The sequence below is a fragment of the Dipodomys spectabilis genome, unplaced genomic scaffold (assembly GCF_019054845.1).
Source record: "Dipodomys spectabilis isolate Male_0828 unplaced genomic scaffold, ASM1905484v1 ptg000066l, whole genome shotgun sequence".
NCBI lineage: Eukaryota > Metazoa > Chordata > Mammalia > Rodentia > Heteromyidae > Dipodomys > Dipodomys spectabilis.
The window spans coordinates 5157112-5171651 of record NW_024870743.1 but is presented as its reverse complement, the minus strand read 5'-3'; the positions used below and the strand labels follow the sequence as shown (position 1 = coordinate 5171651).

Here is a 14540-nt window from a genome sequence, read left to right as displayed (position 1 = left end):
GTCCTTCAGCTCTTCAGCTCAAGGCGAGCGCTCTACCACTTGAGCTACAGCGCCACTTCCGGTTTTCTGGTGGTTTATTGGAGATAGGAGTCTCACGGTCTCTCCTGCCCGGGCTGGCTTTGAACCGCGATCCTCAGATCTCAGCCTCCTGAGTAGCTAGGATTACAGGCATGAGCCACCAGCGCCTGGCCTCTTTTTGTTTTGTGTTAGTTAATGTTTGTGTCAGTACTGCCACCATCCATGTCTCTTAGCCTCTAGTTTTACCTAGCTGCTAAAAATGAATGAGGAGATCCACAATATTTGGACACAGTCTTGAGGCCTGTGGGACTTAAGTACTCAATTCATTCTGTCTTCTAGATCCAAAGATACTGAATGACTTACTTTTTCAGGCTCACAAATACAGTTCTTAAAGCTAGGATACAGATTAAGAAGTTAAATCTGTTAAATTACACTTTTTAAAAAACATCTTAGGGGCTGGGAAGGTGGCTCAGTGGTAGAGCGCTTGCCTTGCATGCCTGAGGCCCTGGGTTCGATTCCTCAGCACCACATAAGCAAAAAGAAAAAAGCCAGAAAGTGGCGCTGTGACTCAAGTGGTAAAGCGCTAGCCTTGATCTGAAGAGCTGAGGGACAGTGCCCAGGCCCAGAGTTCAGGCCCCATGACCGGACCCAAAAAAAAAATCTTAAAAAAATGGTATTAAGGTTATATACTCAGACCTTCTCATGCTAGGCAAGCACTCTACTATTTGAGCCATGCCTCTAACTCTTACTGATTGGCTTATTTTTGAGATACAATCTCCATTTCTGCTAAGGCTTGCCTGGACCATGATTCTCCTATTTATACTTCCCATTGTATAAAAACCAGGCACTCACAACCCCTTCTCCCCCTCCCCCAATTTTTTTCTTTGGAAAGGAGTCTCATGAACTTTCTATCACAGGCTGATCTGGATCTTCCCGATCTCATCATCCCATTAAGCTGGGATACCAGGTACAAACTACTGTACCTGCTTTTTACCTTGGCTTGCCTCTCTGTTCTCCCTCCTCCTCCTCCTCCCTCTTCCCTTCCTTTTCCCTTCCCTCTGTCTCTATTATACACCTTGGCCACTTTGCATGTCATAGATTACAAGTCTTCTCTTCCTTTCATGTGCTCCATGATGTTTCTTCCTCTTCCTCCTCCTCTTCCTCCTCCTCCTCCTCTTCTTCTTCTTCCTTCTTCCTTCTTGTTGTTGTTGTTGTTCATGAGGCTTGAGTTCTGGGCCTGGGCACACTTCTGGTTTTCTGGAGGTATTGGAGATAAGAATCTCACAAAGCCGGGCACTGGTGGCTCAGGCCTGTAATCCTAGCTACTCAGGAGGCTGAGATCTGAGGATCTTGGTTCAAAGCCAGCCCGGGCACAAAAGTCTGTGAAACTCTTCTCTCCAATAAACCATCAGAAAACTGGAAGTAGTGCTGTAGCTCAGCTGGTAGAGCACTAGCCTTGAGCAGAAGAGCTGAGGGACAGTGCTCAGGCCCAGAGTTCAAGCCCTATGACCGACAAAAAAAAAAGAATCTCACAGACTTCCCTACCTGGGCTGGCTTTGAACCACAACCCTCAGATCTCAGCCTCCTGAGTAGCTAGGAGGCACAGGTTCCTGTATGGACTTACTCTTGGTTTTTTTGAGCCTTTCCTTATTTTTGGACATTTTACTTGCTTTTGGTTTCCAGCTATTTATGAGCAAATGCTTCAGCAGACATTCTTTTTTTTTTGGTCGGTCATGGGGCCTGAACTCTGGGCCTGAGCACTGTCCCTCAGCTCTTCAGCTCAAGGCTAGCGCCCTACCACTTGAGCCAAAGCGCCACTTCCAGCTTTTTCTGCTTATGTGGTGCTGAAGAATCGAACCCAGGGCCTCATGCATGCAAGGCAAGCGCTCTACCACTGAGCCACCTTCCCAGCCCCAGCAGACATTCTTTTTATGTTTGACATTCTAGATCCAATATGTATAAATTAAAATTGGTTTCAAGGTATATAAATACAGTGTTCTTCCCATATCAGACTATCTGCAGAAGTCATATGCATTTATACTAATGAGCAACAGTATAGAAAAGTAATTTTAGGGGCTAGGAATGTGGCTTAGTAGTAGAGTGCTTGCTTAGCATGCATGAAGCCCAGTACCACATAAACAGACAAGGCCAGAAGTAGCTCTGTAGCTCAACTGATAGAGCACTAGCCTTGAGCAAAAACAAGCTCAGGACAGTGCCCACACCCTGAGTTTAAGCCCTAGGACTGGCCAAAAAAAAAGTAATTTTAACTCTCTCACCAACACAGATATAAATGTTCTTTCTTTTTCATCTTTGACCTTCTGATGAACAAAAGTTATTTCATGTGTTTTCTGTCTACTTTTGTTAGATTATTAGAGTTTTTTTTTTTTTTTTTGCACATCTCATTTTCTATGACTACTCTTTTTTCCTTGGGATATTTGAGAGAGACTGCTTTGAAAGTCCTTTGGCTTGGTTATAATTAGTCCTATCTACCTCTGAACAAAAAATAAGCTTAACTGTGCTGCAAGATACTAACTGTGAAGAGTGTATCTTTAACTTAAACATTACATTAATTTTTTAATAGGGACATATAAACCCCGTGTTCGTTGTTATGACACCTATCAATTATCCTTGAAGTTTGAGAGATGTTTAGATTCAGAAGGTAAGAGACTAACTTCGAATTCATAACAATAGCTTTTGATGTTTCTCCTTAGTTTTTTTTTAATTGGAATGAGTTGTGTATCCATGTCCTATTATTGAATCATAAATTTATGTGAACATGGTGTCTGAAAGGTAGCATCCATTTAGCAGCTCACTGTTGGATAGGCCCTACTGTGTGCTCTGCTATGCTCAAGACTAACCACAGACTATGGCCTGGGCTCTTGTCTATAAGTTTGACCAGGAACTTGCTTCTAGTCTCATGCAGTTTGTTGGCAGAATTCATTTTGTATTGGCTGTGGGATTTGGACATCTTAGGCTTGTTGGCTGTCAGCAGGGGGCCACTTGGCTTTTTGAGGCTATCTACTCTATCTGAGCTGGGGAAACTTATGTTGCTTTTAAGCGGCTCATAGGATTACAAACTTCTCCTTTGCCATTTCATGTGATGGACACAGGAGCAGGGTCTTCACATGCTCTCACAACGGGGCTCTGAAAGGTTGAAGTCACTGTGAGTCATTCTCAGGATTCTGCCTAGCACAGAGGGCAAGTTAAAATGAGAAGTTCAACTTTTACCAGTTGCCCTTGTGTTTGGAATTCAGGCAAAAGAAATTAGTGTATAGCACTGAGAGTACATTCTCCGGGCTTGTCTTACCCTTTGCTTCTTGAAAACAGTGCAACTTTATACCCCTAATAAACAGCTGTTTTCACTCATTTTTGTTTGGCAGGTAAGCTGAATAGGCAAAAAATTACCATGGCCTGTCTTAATCAACATTTGAAAAAATATTCTTAGAGTTTACTTGAAAGTCCTGAAATTATTTTTGAACTTGTCCTTTATCTTTTTTTCTTTTTTTTTGGCAGTCCTAGGGCTGAAACCCAGGGCCTGGGCACTGTCCCTGAGCTTCTTTTTGCTCAAGGCTAGTACTCTACCACCTGAGCCACAGTACCATTTCCAGCTTTTTGTTGATGTGACACTGAGGAATTGAACCCAGGGCTTCATGCATGCGAGGCAAGCACTCTATCACTAGGCCACATTCCCGCCCTGAACTTGTCCTTAAGACAGTGTCAAAATTAGAAGTCATATTTTGTGAATTTGCTTCAGTTGTATAAATATTTTAGATATCTGTGTTGAGAAATGAAAACATTCAACTTTTCAGTTAGTATTTTGAGGGCAGTATGACATTCCTGTTGTGTGTTTATCTAGAGGCAAGGAAAAATATTGTAAAATATTTCTGGGTTGAATTAGAATCTTTGCTTCAAAAATGTATATTTACTAAGAACATTGATGATTGCTTTTTCCTTTTATTATTTTTCAGTTGTCACCTTTGAAATTTTGTCTGATGACTATTCAAAGGTATGTATGAAAACTTTTATTTTGCTTGCTATGCAAGAAATGAATGGAGCTTATTTTTATAATACATATTTTATGATGTTCCCATTGCTATATTAAGAATGGTTCTTTCCACTGATAGGTTTTCAGCTTGGTATACTATACATATGCTATGTATCTTCTAGAATAGCATTGGTTAGAGGGAGCTTGTGGTCATTCTAATATGAAAGTCAGTTCTCTATCACACATGAAATGTTAGCTATATTTTTAAGAATTAGTAGTAGTCATCTTTTTTTCTTTTTTGCCAATCCTGGGGCTTGAACTCAGGGCCTGGGCGCTGTCCCTCAGCTCTTCATCTCAAGGCTAGCACTCTACCACTTGAGCCACAGTGCCACTACTGGCTTTTTCTTTTCTTTTTTTTTTTTGTTGGTTGTGGGGCTTGAACTCTGGGCTTGGGTGCTGTCCCTGTGCTCTTCAGCTCAAGGCGAGTGCTCTACCACTTGAGCCACAGCGCCACTTCTAGTTTTCTAGTGGTTTATCGGAGATAAGAGTCTCATGGTCTTTCCTGCCTGGTCTGGCTTTGAACCGCAATCCTCAGATCTCAGCCTCCTGAGTAGCTAGGATTACAGGCCACTGGCGGTCAGCTTACTGGCTTTTTCTGTTTATGTGATACTGAGGAATTGAACCCAGGGCTTCATGCATGCTAGGCAAGCACTCTAACACTAAGCCACATTCCCAGCCTTTCTTTTCTTAATCCAAGAAGAGATTGTGTTATATGCTGATACAGTTTAGAACCCAGGTGCACAGATTTCTAAATTTCAGTTCTTGCAGTTACTTTCAGCAGTATAAAACTGTCAGCAGAGTCCTTACTTAATTTAAAATGAAAAAAAAAATTTTGGGGGGGGGGGTCTGGTCGTGGGGCCTGAACTCTGGGCTTGGGCGCTGTCCGTCAGCCCTTCAGCTCAAGGCTAGAGCTCTACCATTTGAGCCACAATGCCACTTCCGGCTTTTTTCTTTTTGCTTATGTGGTGCTGAGAAATCAAACCCAGGGCCTCAGGCATGCAAGGCAAGCGCTCTACCACTGAGCCACCTTCCCAGACCTAAAATGAAAATTTTTATTTAGCATTTTTTTTTTTGTTTTGTTTTTTTGTTTGTTTTTGGGTCCGGTCATGGGGCCTGAACTCTGGGCCTGGGCGCTGTCCCTCAGCTCTTCAGCTCAAGGTTAGCGCTCTACCACTTGAGCCACACCCGCCACTTCCGGCTTTTTTCTTTTTGCTTATGTAGTGCTAAGGAATCGAACCCAGGGCCTCATGCATGCAAGGCAAGCGCTCTACCACTGAGCCACCTTCCCAGCCCCTTTATTTAGCATTGTTATCCTATGCTTTTATGTACTGATTAAAATAAAGTTAACCAAATAAAATGTTTTCTTTTTTTTTTTTTTTTGGTCGATCGTGGGGCCTGAACTCTGGGCCTGGGCACTGTCCCTCAGCCCTTCAGCTCAAGGCTAGTACTCTACCACTTGAGCCACAGTGCCACTTCCAGCTTCTTTTTTTTTTCCTGCTTATATGGTGCTGAGGAATCGAACCCAGGGCCTCATGCATGCAAGGCAAGCACTCTACCACTGAGCCACCTTCCCAGCCCATAAAATGGTTTTTTTGTTTTGTTTTTTTGGGTCTGGTTGTGGGGCTGGAATTCTGGGCCTGGGCGCTGTCCCTCAGCTCTTCAGCTCAAGGCTAGCACTCTACCACTTGAGCCACAGTGCCACTTCTGGCTTTTTTTCTTTTTGTTTATGTGGTGCTGAGGAATCAAACCCAAGGCCTCAGGCATGCAAGGCAAGCGCTCTACCACTGAGCCAACATAAAATGGTTTCTTAATGAGGACTTGTTATCTTGAAGAAACAAATGAATTTACTTAGCTGACATACTTTTATATATTATCTTTAGTCATGGAAACTCAGGTTCATTTTATCTCTTGGTCTATAGTAGCCATTTATCATGTGTTGGGACATGTCACTTTAAAATACATTTTCTCAAATGTTGATAAATTTGCATTTAATTACATATACAGGTTTTTCAGATACTTTTGTAGTACCTTAAAACCAGATTTACTCAAGGAGTTTATAAAACCCTGTGTGAAGGGCTGGGAAGGTGGCTTGGTGGTAGAGTGCTTGCCTTGCATGCATGAGGCCCTGGGTTTGATTCCTCAGCACTACATAAGCTGAAAAAAATCTGAAAATGGTGCTATGAATCAAGGGGTATAGAGCTAGCCTTGAGCTGAAGAGCTGAGGGACAGTACCCATGCCCAGAGTTCAGGCCCCACGACTGGCTAAAAACAAAACAAAGCAAAACAAAAAAACCCTGTTTGAAAATTGAGAGATTATTAAAATGTATCCATAAGTAAAATAGGAAATTGCTTATTGAGGTCTCAATACAGTGCTGTATGTTATACGAGTGCTGGTTTTAATTCTCTTAGTTAACAAACAGGTTTGCAGGAAAGCCATCAGGATGCAGGAAGGCATTAAGGAATCAATGAAGAATATCAATCTCTCCCAGTAGACAGAGAGCACACATATGTTTTTGGACAGAGAAAAGTGAAAGAGATCAGAGTTTTCTTGCTGTGCTAGTTGAATGAATGATGATGAAATAAACACTATACCTGGAAACCTTAGCAAACATTCTCGTTTTATTTTCAGATTGTCTTCTTACATAATGACAGATATATTGAATTTCATTCACAATCAGGATTTTACTATAAAACCAGAATACCAAAGTTTGGAAGAGATTTCTCTTATCACTATCCATCCTGTGACCTGTACTTTGTTGGCGCAAGGTATTGGATCTAATTGCTTTGCTTTCCCCTTTCTACCTGACATATAACCGACTTCTTAAATTACTTGTATATTTTCTCTATGTAAAGCTCTGGGATGGATAAAGTATGATTATTACAAAATAAACCTTTGAAACAAGGAATAATAAAAAAAAAATCCAAAGGGCTAGAGGCATGGTTCAGTGGTAGAGTTCCTGCCTAACAGTAATAGCCCTGAGTTCAGATCCTGGTACTGCCAAAAAAAATGAAAAGCGTTAGCTACTTGTGAGGCTGAGATTGGGAAGATCTTGGTTCAAGGATCTGAGCAAGGGTTCCTGAGACCTCATTTCAACAACCAATAGAAAACTGGACAAGACTCGGAAAGAGAAAGGGAAGGGGTGATTTTGTCCATTACCTGACTTATGTAACTGTACCCCTTTTATAACTGTACCTTTATAATAACAATAAAAATATATATTAAAATATATGACCCCCCCCCAAAAAAAAAGAAAATGCTGGACATGGTAGCATGCTCTTTTCATTTTTAGCTATGTGGAAAGCTTAAATAGGAGGTTCATGGTCAAGGCTGGCCTGACCAAAAAGCAAGGCCTTATTTGAAAAATTATGAAAACAAAAAGAGGTTGAAGCATGACTCATGTGGTAGAGTGCCTCTAGCAAGCTCAAGGCTATAAGTTTAAACCCTAGTATATCTTTCTCAGGAAAAAGTCCAATATTTTATGTACTGATAATATTGTCCATGGTATCATTATTCTGTTTATTTTGCATAATGTTTTAACATTAAAAATGCTAGGGCTGGGAAGGTGGCTCAGTGGTAGAGCACTTGCCTTGCATGCATGAGGCCCTGGGTTCAATTCCTCAGCACCACATAAGCAAAAAGGAAAAAGCTGGAAGTGGCGCTATGGCTCAAGTGGTAGAGTGCTAGCCTTGAGCTGAAGAGCTGAGGGACAGCACCCAGGCCCAGAGTTCAGGCCCCAGGACTGGACCTCCCCCCAAAAAAATGTTTATGATGCTTACATATCAGATGGTTAAGCCAAAAAATAATGATGGGAAATATTCAGGTGTGTACAGCTGAGCTTTTGTGCTAAAGGCACTCTACCACTTGAGCCACAGCTCCACTTCTGACTTTTTGGTGATTAATGATTCGAGTCTCACAGACTTTTCTGCCCAGACTGGCTTCAAATTGGGATCTCCAGATCACAACCTCCTGAGTAGCTAGGATTATAGGCGTGAGCTATCAGTGTTCAGCCTGAAATTTTATTCTGTTTTTTGTTGTTGTTGTTGGTTGTGGGGCTTGAACTCTGGGCTTGGGCGCTGTCCCTGCTCTCTTCCGCTCAAGGCGATCTCAAGGCATAGCACCACTTCCTGAAATTTTATTCTTAAGTGCTGCCTTTTATGTAAATGTAAAAACAGCATAACCATTTCAGACAATGAAGGGGTAGAGGAGAATGCAGTCAAGAATTCAGGGTATATCCTGCAACATTAGGAAAAGTGACAGAAGGAATGGACTGGGAGGGATGGGTGAAAACGTTGACACTGATGAAGAGGCACACTATACTCATAAACGGCTTTCTTAAATGGCAACTCCTTTGTGCAGCTACTTAAAGATAATAAGATTTAAAAGCAATGAGAAAGCATAGAGCAGTATTGAAGCCCATAGTTATGCCACCCAGAGGAAAGCCTTATTAAATACTGTCCTTCTAGTCTTTTCTAACATACATAATAGGTACATGAAATATACTTTGGGATTTTGCATTCTCCATAGTTTAAAATACCCTGTTTAGAGACATCATAGTATTTCTTTGGCATGTATGTGGTTTATTGTACATTTATGTAGAAAAAATTCATAACTAATGTATTTTAGGTTTAAATGGATTTATATATCAATCTTACAAAGGGACTATGACATACATTTGTATATTTTTAAAGTTCATACTTAAAGAGAACTTCTTCATAGTTTCTCATATTTTGGCTTTGTTATTTTGCAGCTCTGAAGTTTATAGATTAAACTTAGAACAAGGACGGTACCTGAATCCTCTACAAACTGATGCTGCGTAAGTATTGTGCAAAACTGCTCTGTTTATTTTGGCCAGGAGGTGGAGCTAGATGTTCAAATTGTTGTCACATAACAACAGTGTAGGTATGGCTCAAGTGGTAGGAGCCCATACCTAGCAAGTGTGAGGCCCTGAGTTTAAACCCCAGTACTGGCAAAAAACAAAACAAAAAATTTGGGGCTGGGAAGGTGGCTCAGTGGTAGAGCACTTGCCTTGCATGCATGAGGCCCTGGGTTCAATTCCTCAGCACACATAAGCAAAAAGAAAAAAGCCGGAAGTGGCACTGTGGCTCAAGTGGTAGAGTGCTAGCCTTGAGCTGAAGAGCTGAGGGACAGCGCCCAAGCCCAGAGTTCAAGCCCCACGACCGGACCACCTCCCCCCCAAAATTAGCAACCACCTCCTCCCCCCTGTGAGCAGCAGTCTGGGCAGTTAAAAGATTACCATTAAAAAAACAGAATAGGGGCTAGGAAGGTGGCTCAGTGGTAGAGCGCTTGCCTTGCATGCCTGAGGCTCTGGGTTCGATTCCTCAGCACCACATAAGCAAAAAGAAAAAAGCCGGAAGTGGTGCTGTGGCTCAAGTGGTAGAGCGCCTTGAGCTGAAGAGCTGAGGGACAGCGCCCAGGCCCAGAGTTCAGGCCCCACGACCGGACCCCCCCAAAAAAAAACAAACCCAGAATAATGAGGGCTGGGAAGGTGGCTCAGTGGTAGAGTGCTTGCCTTGCATGTATGAGGCCTTGGGTTCAACTCCTCAACGCCACATAGGCAGAAAAAAGTCGGAAGTGGCACTGTGGCTCAAGTGGTAGTGTGCCACCCTCGAGCAGAAGAGCTCAGGGATAGCGCTCAGGCCCAGAGTTCAGGCCCCACGAATTGAAATACATTGACAGTGATGTTAAGAGTTAACCTGTGCTTACAAGAAAAGGTACTGTTAAAATTTCAAACAGGGCTGGAAGTGTGCTCAGTGGTAAAGTGCTGTTTGGTGTGCATGAGGGCTTAGTTTACCATCAGCATCAGGACAATAAGTGAAAGTGAATGGATTATTTCTTAAAAAACTCACTGAAAGAGCTGTTGATTTCTTTTTCTTTCTTTCTTTTTTTTTTGTTCTTGTTGGTCAAGGGGCTTGAACTCAGGGCCTTGGTGCTGTCCCTGAAATTTTTCATTTAAGGGTAGTGTTTTACCACTTTGAGCCACTTCCAATTTTCTGGTAATTAATTGGAGATAAGAGTCTCAAGGACTTTCCTGCCTGGGCTAGCTTTGAACTGCAATCCTCAGATCTCAGCCTCCTGAGTTGGATTACAGATGTGAGCCACCAGCACCAGGTGATCTATTGATTTCTTAGGTTTTTTTCTTTTCTTTTCTTTTTTTTTGGTCAGTCATGACACTTGAACTCTGGGCCTGGACACTGTCCCTCAGCTTTTCAGCTCAAGGCAAGCACTCTACCACTTGAGCCACAGCGTCAACTTCCAGCTTTTTCTGAGTGGTTTATTGGAGATAAGAGTCTCACAGTCTTTCCTGCCCAGTCTGGCTTTGAACCACGATCCTTAGATCTCAGCCTCCTGAGTAGCTAGGATTACAGGTTTGAGCTACCAGTGCCTGGCTGCTCCTTAATAATTTTAATTCTCACTTTGAAAACTTCTATAACAAGGGGGCTGGGAAGTTGGCTCAGTGGTAGAGTACTTGCCTTGCATGCATGAAGCCCTGGGTTCGATTCCTCAGCAGCACATAAGCAGAATAAAGCCAGAAGTAGTGCTGTGGCTCAAGTGCTAGCCTGAAGCTGAAGAGCTGGGGGACAGCACCCAGGCCCAGAGTTCAGGCCCCATGATCGACCAAAAAAAAAAACAAAAAAAACAAAACTTCTAGAAGACTTTTTCAAAACCCAATTTATTGTTGTTTTCAGTATTTTTATTTATGGTCTTATTTTATGGCATCTTCTTCCTGTAGAAAATATTGAATGAATAAAACTACCGTTTTTTAATTAATTTGCTTATTTTTAGATGGTCCTGGGGCTTGAACTCAGGGCCTGGGCCCTGTCCTTGGGCTTTTTTCTGCTCACAACTAGCACTCTACCACTTGAACCACAGCTCCAATTCTGGCTTTTAGTGATTAATTAGAAATGAAGCTCACAAACTTCCCTGCCTGAGCTTCAAACTACAATCGTCAGATCTCTGCCTTCTGAGTAGCTAGGATTACAGGTGTGAGCCACTGATGCCTGGCATTATTTTTTTTCTTATTGTTATACATTATAAGCTATACTTAAGCTTTTATTCAAAAAGGAATTTTTTTTGGTAGTTTTGGGATTTGAACTCAGGGCCTTACTCTTGCTAGGTCAGGTCATCATCATCATCAATCATTATTGTCATTGTCATCATTCTCATAAGTGATCACAAGAGCACTAGACACATACCAGGCATTCTTAGCCCTTTTACACATCTAAGCTCATGGGAAACAGTGGATTTTGTGCTGGGTCCTAGTACCTTGTTTGTCCTTTTCATGAAATGGGCAGTCATATGAGTGGATTGCATGGGCCATGAAACTCATCAAGGGTGGAGGCTAGATCACTTTCATTCTGATGCATACAGAGCCTAGAGAATTTGGCTGTTGTGAGAGGATTTTTAAAGCTTAGAAGAACAGATAGTTATTAAAAGCAGTAAGCAAGATACTTTTGTCACATTGACTTGAAATGTTACTTTCTTAAAAACAAAACCTTTTAACTTCACAATACTGTTGTATGACAGGTTATCTGCTGTTTAGTTGTATGTCTGTTTGTAACAACAGCTATTTATTTTGTGTCTTTTATACTCTGAACACTACAGAACATTTTGAGGGTTTTTTTGTTTTTTAATCCTCACAGTAATCTAATAAGATAGATGAAATTCCCACCTCACAAAGAAAGGAATGAGACTTAGTTTCCTCTCGGATCTCAAGTCTGTCCTGATGACAGAGATAGCCTGAGAATGGGAGCTTGCCTTGGGATAACGTGGAATGATGCTTTTTTCTCATTGTGCTGGAATAGCATTTCTGAAGAAGGCCTTCCTTGTTTTTTACCTGGCAGTAGAGTGTAACCTGGGATCAGAAATTCTGATGGCTGGGGCTAGGAAGATGGCTCAGTGGTAGAGCGTTTGCCTTGCATGCCTGAGGCCCTGGGTTTGATTCCTCAGCACCACATAAGTAAAATGAAAAAAGCCAGAAGTGGCACTGTGGCTCAAGTGGTAGAGCGCTAGCCTTGAGCTGAAGAGCTGAAGGACAGCGCCCAGGCCCAGAGTTCAGGCCCCACGACTGGCCCCCCCCCCCCCCCAAAAAAAAAAAAATTCTGATGGGTATGAGCCACACAACTAACTGCTTCATGCTTTGCTGCTTTTCATTTGCAGATGAATGAGAGACAGTCTGTGTTTCATCACCCCAGAATTTTTATTGATTATTCTAGAAAGTTTATTAAATACTTCCTTTCCCACAAGTAGATGCTAACCAATCTTTTGTCCTTTACTGATTTAGAGAGAATAATGTTTGTGACATAAATGCAGCGCATGGCTTATTTGCCACTGGAACAATAGAGGTAAGCCTAGACTGATACTGCTTCTAAATACATGTTTCACATTTGATAGTGCGTGGAATTTTTATTGAGACAGGCGTGATTGATTCCTTAGAGCAGGAAGGTAATGAGAAACTGGTTTGTTGTTTGCTTTTTGCATTTTTTTCCCTACAGGCTTGTGATCTATCACTATAGCCACAGCACACTTCCTGCCAAGAAAATGTATTATTATGAGTGTAACCATTTATAATACCATTATCATTACTGAGAAAATTTATTATTTTGAGGAGATCCATTCATAATACCATTATCACTAAGAGAATTATTATTATTATTTATTCATTTTCTGTCAGTTGTGGGACTTGAACTCAGGGCCTGGGTGCTGTCCCTGAGCTCTTTTGATCTAGGCTAGCACTCTACCACTCTGAGTCACAGCTCTACTTCATGTTTTCTGGTTAATGGAGATAAGTGTCTCACAAGGTCTTTTCTGCTTGTGCTGGCTTTGAACTGCAATCCTCAGATCTCAGCCTCGTGAGTAGCTAGGACTACAGAGGTGAGCCACCAGTGCCCAGATTAAGAAAATTTATTATTAGTACAACAGTATTGTATTTGATACTTCTGTGTTTAAGTTGTCCCATTTATATCAATGTTGTTCAGTCCCTTTTAGTCAGGATCATGTGGAACATTTTGGAGCTTTTCCTTGCCAGTGTTTTCCTTTGTTAATTATATGGTATTAATTTCTTTTTTGGGGGAGGTGGGTCCAATTGTGGGGCCTAAACTCTGGGCCTGGGCGCTGTCCCTCAGCTCTTCAGCTCAAGGCTAGTGCTCTACCACTTGAGCCACAGCACCACAGCACATTTAATGTGGTGCTGAGCAATCGAACCCAGGGCCTCGAGCATGCAAGGCAAGTGCTCTACCACTGAGCCACCTTCCCAGCCCCATCCTTTGTTAATTATAAAGGAAAATCAGCTTATAGTAAAACATTATAAACAGTGCCTAACAAAATGCAAGGTAAGGCCAGGTACTGGTGGTTCACACCTGTAATCTTAGCTACTCAAGAAGCTGAGATCTAAAGAGTTCAATTAGAAGCCAGTCCAGGCAGGAAAGTGTGAGATTCTTTATCTCCAGTTAACTAGCAAATATTGGCAAGTAGAGCTGTGGTTTAAGTGGTAAAGCACTAGACTTGAGCATAAAGCTAAGGGATAGCACCCAAGCCCTGAGTTCAAATCTCAATACTAGCACACACAGAAAAGCTACAAAGTAACAAGTGTAATTTCATTTCCCATGAGGTAATCAATGTTAATAAACTTAGTTTTGTAATAGAAATTATTTTTGTAATTGTGTTTTGTTTAGGGCCGAGTGGAATGCTGGGACCCGCGAATGCGCAACAGAGTTGGTGTGCTAGATTGCGCCCTGAGTAGTGTCACAGCAGATTCAGAGTAAGTGGGATAAGTCCTTAGTGTGACTGTTCATTAGCTATCTGACTTAAGGAGCTGTGTCAACATGAAATTAGTCATTGCTGTGGACAAAACTCAACATTTATATTGGAAGTTGTGGTGTAATTGTTTTACATAACATCCTAGCTTGTGAAAACACACCAAGTGGTAGAACTCCACTTTAAAGAACTACACATAGGTACTTTCTTCCTTTAGTTGCCCTATTCCAGTTCTGTAGGATCTCGTGGTAGGCCCATGATTCACCACTTCAGTTAATGGGTAAGATGGGTTTTTAATACTCAGGTAGAGCAAGCAGTTGTTTGTTTCTTTTTTAAACTCCTGTTTGTCTAGCTTCTATAGAGGAGGAATACTACACAGCACAAAGTAGAGGGTTAAGTAAGAAGAAAAATCCCGTCCTTTCCCCACTCACCATACTGATGGTTTCACAGTTCCATAGTTACCCTTCAGGTGTTTTTCTGTGCAGATGTGATCATGCACAGGCAGAGGGCAGTGTTAGGCAAGTCCTAGTATGTGATTATCTCTGCAGGCACTTCAGAAATGCCTTTTCTGGGTTCTGCTGTTTCTAGTGTTGTGATATGGTCCAGTGAGAAATGCACACACCTTCAGTAATTATAGTATGGTATATAGTATATGGAATATTCGGTAACTTTAAGCCAGAAAATTCACTTTTATGTCTGATA

The 14540-nt window shown here is 41.8% G+C and overlaps 1 protein-coding gene across 2 annotated transcripts in view; it reads left to right on the top strand.

Moving 5' to 3' along the window:
• Nucleotides 1-14540, top strand: part of Nol10 (nucleolar protein 10) — a 90836-nt gene that overhangs the window by 6526 nt on the left and 69770 nt on the right. For both annotated transcript variants that reach the window (XM_042680806.1, XM_042680805.1), the window contains exons 4-9: nt 2600-2677; nt 3987-4024; nt 6693-6829; nt 8812-8877; nt 12367-12427; nt 13757-13842. In XM_042680806.1, coding sequence (XP_042536740.1) covers nt 2600-2677; nt 3987-4024; nt 6693-6829; nt 8812-8877; nt 12367-12427; nt 13757-13842 — 466 coding nt within the window. The remainder of the gene's footprint in view (nt 1-2599; nt 2678-3986; nt 4025-6692; nt 6830-8811; nt 8878-12366; nt 12428-13756; nt 13843-14540) is intronic.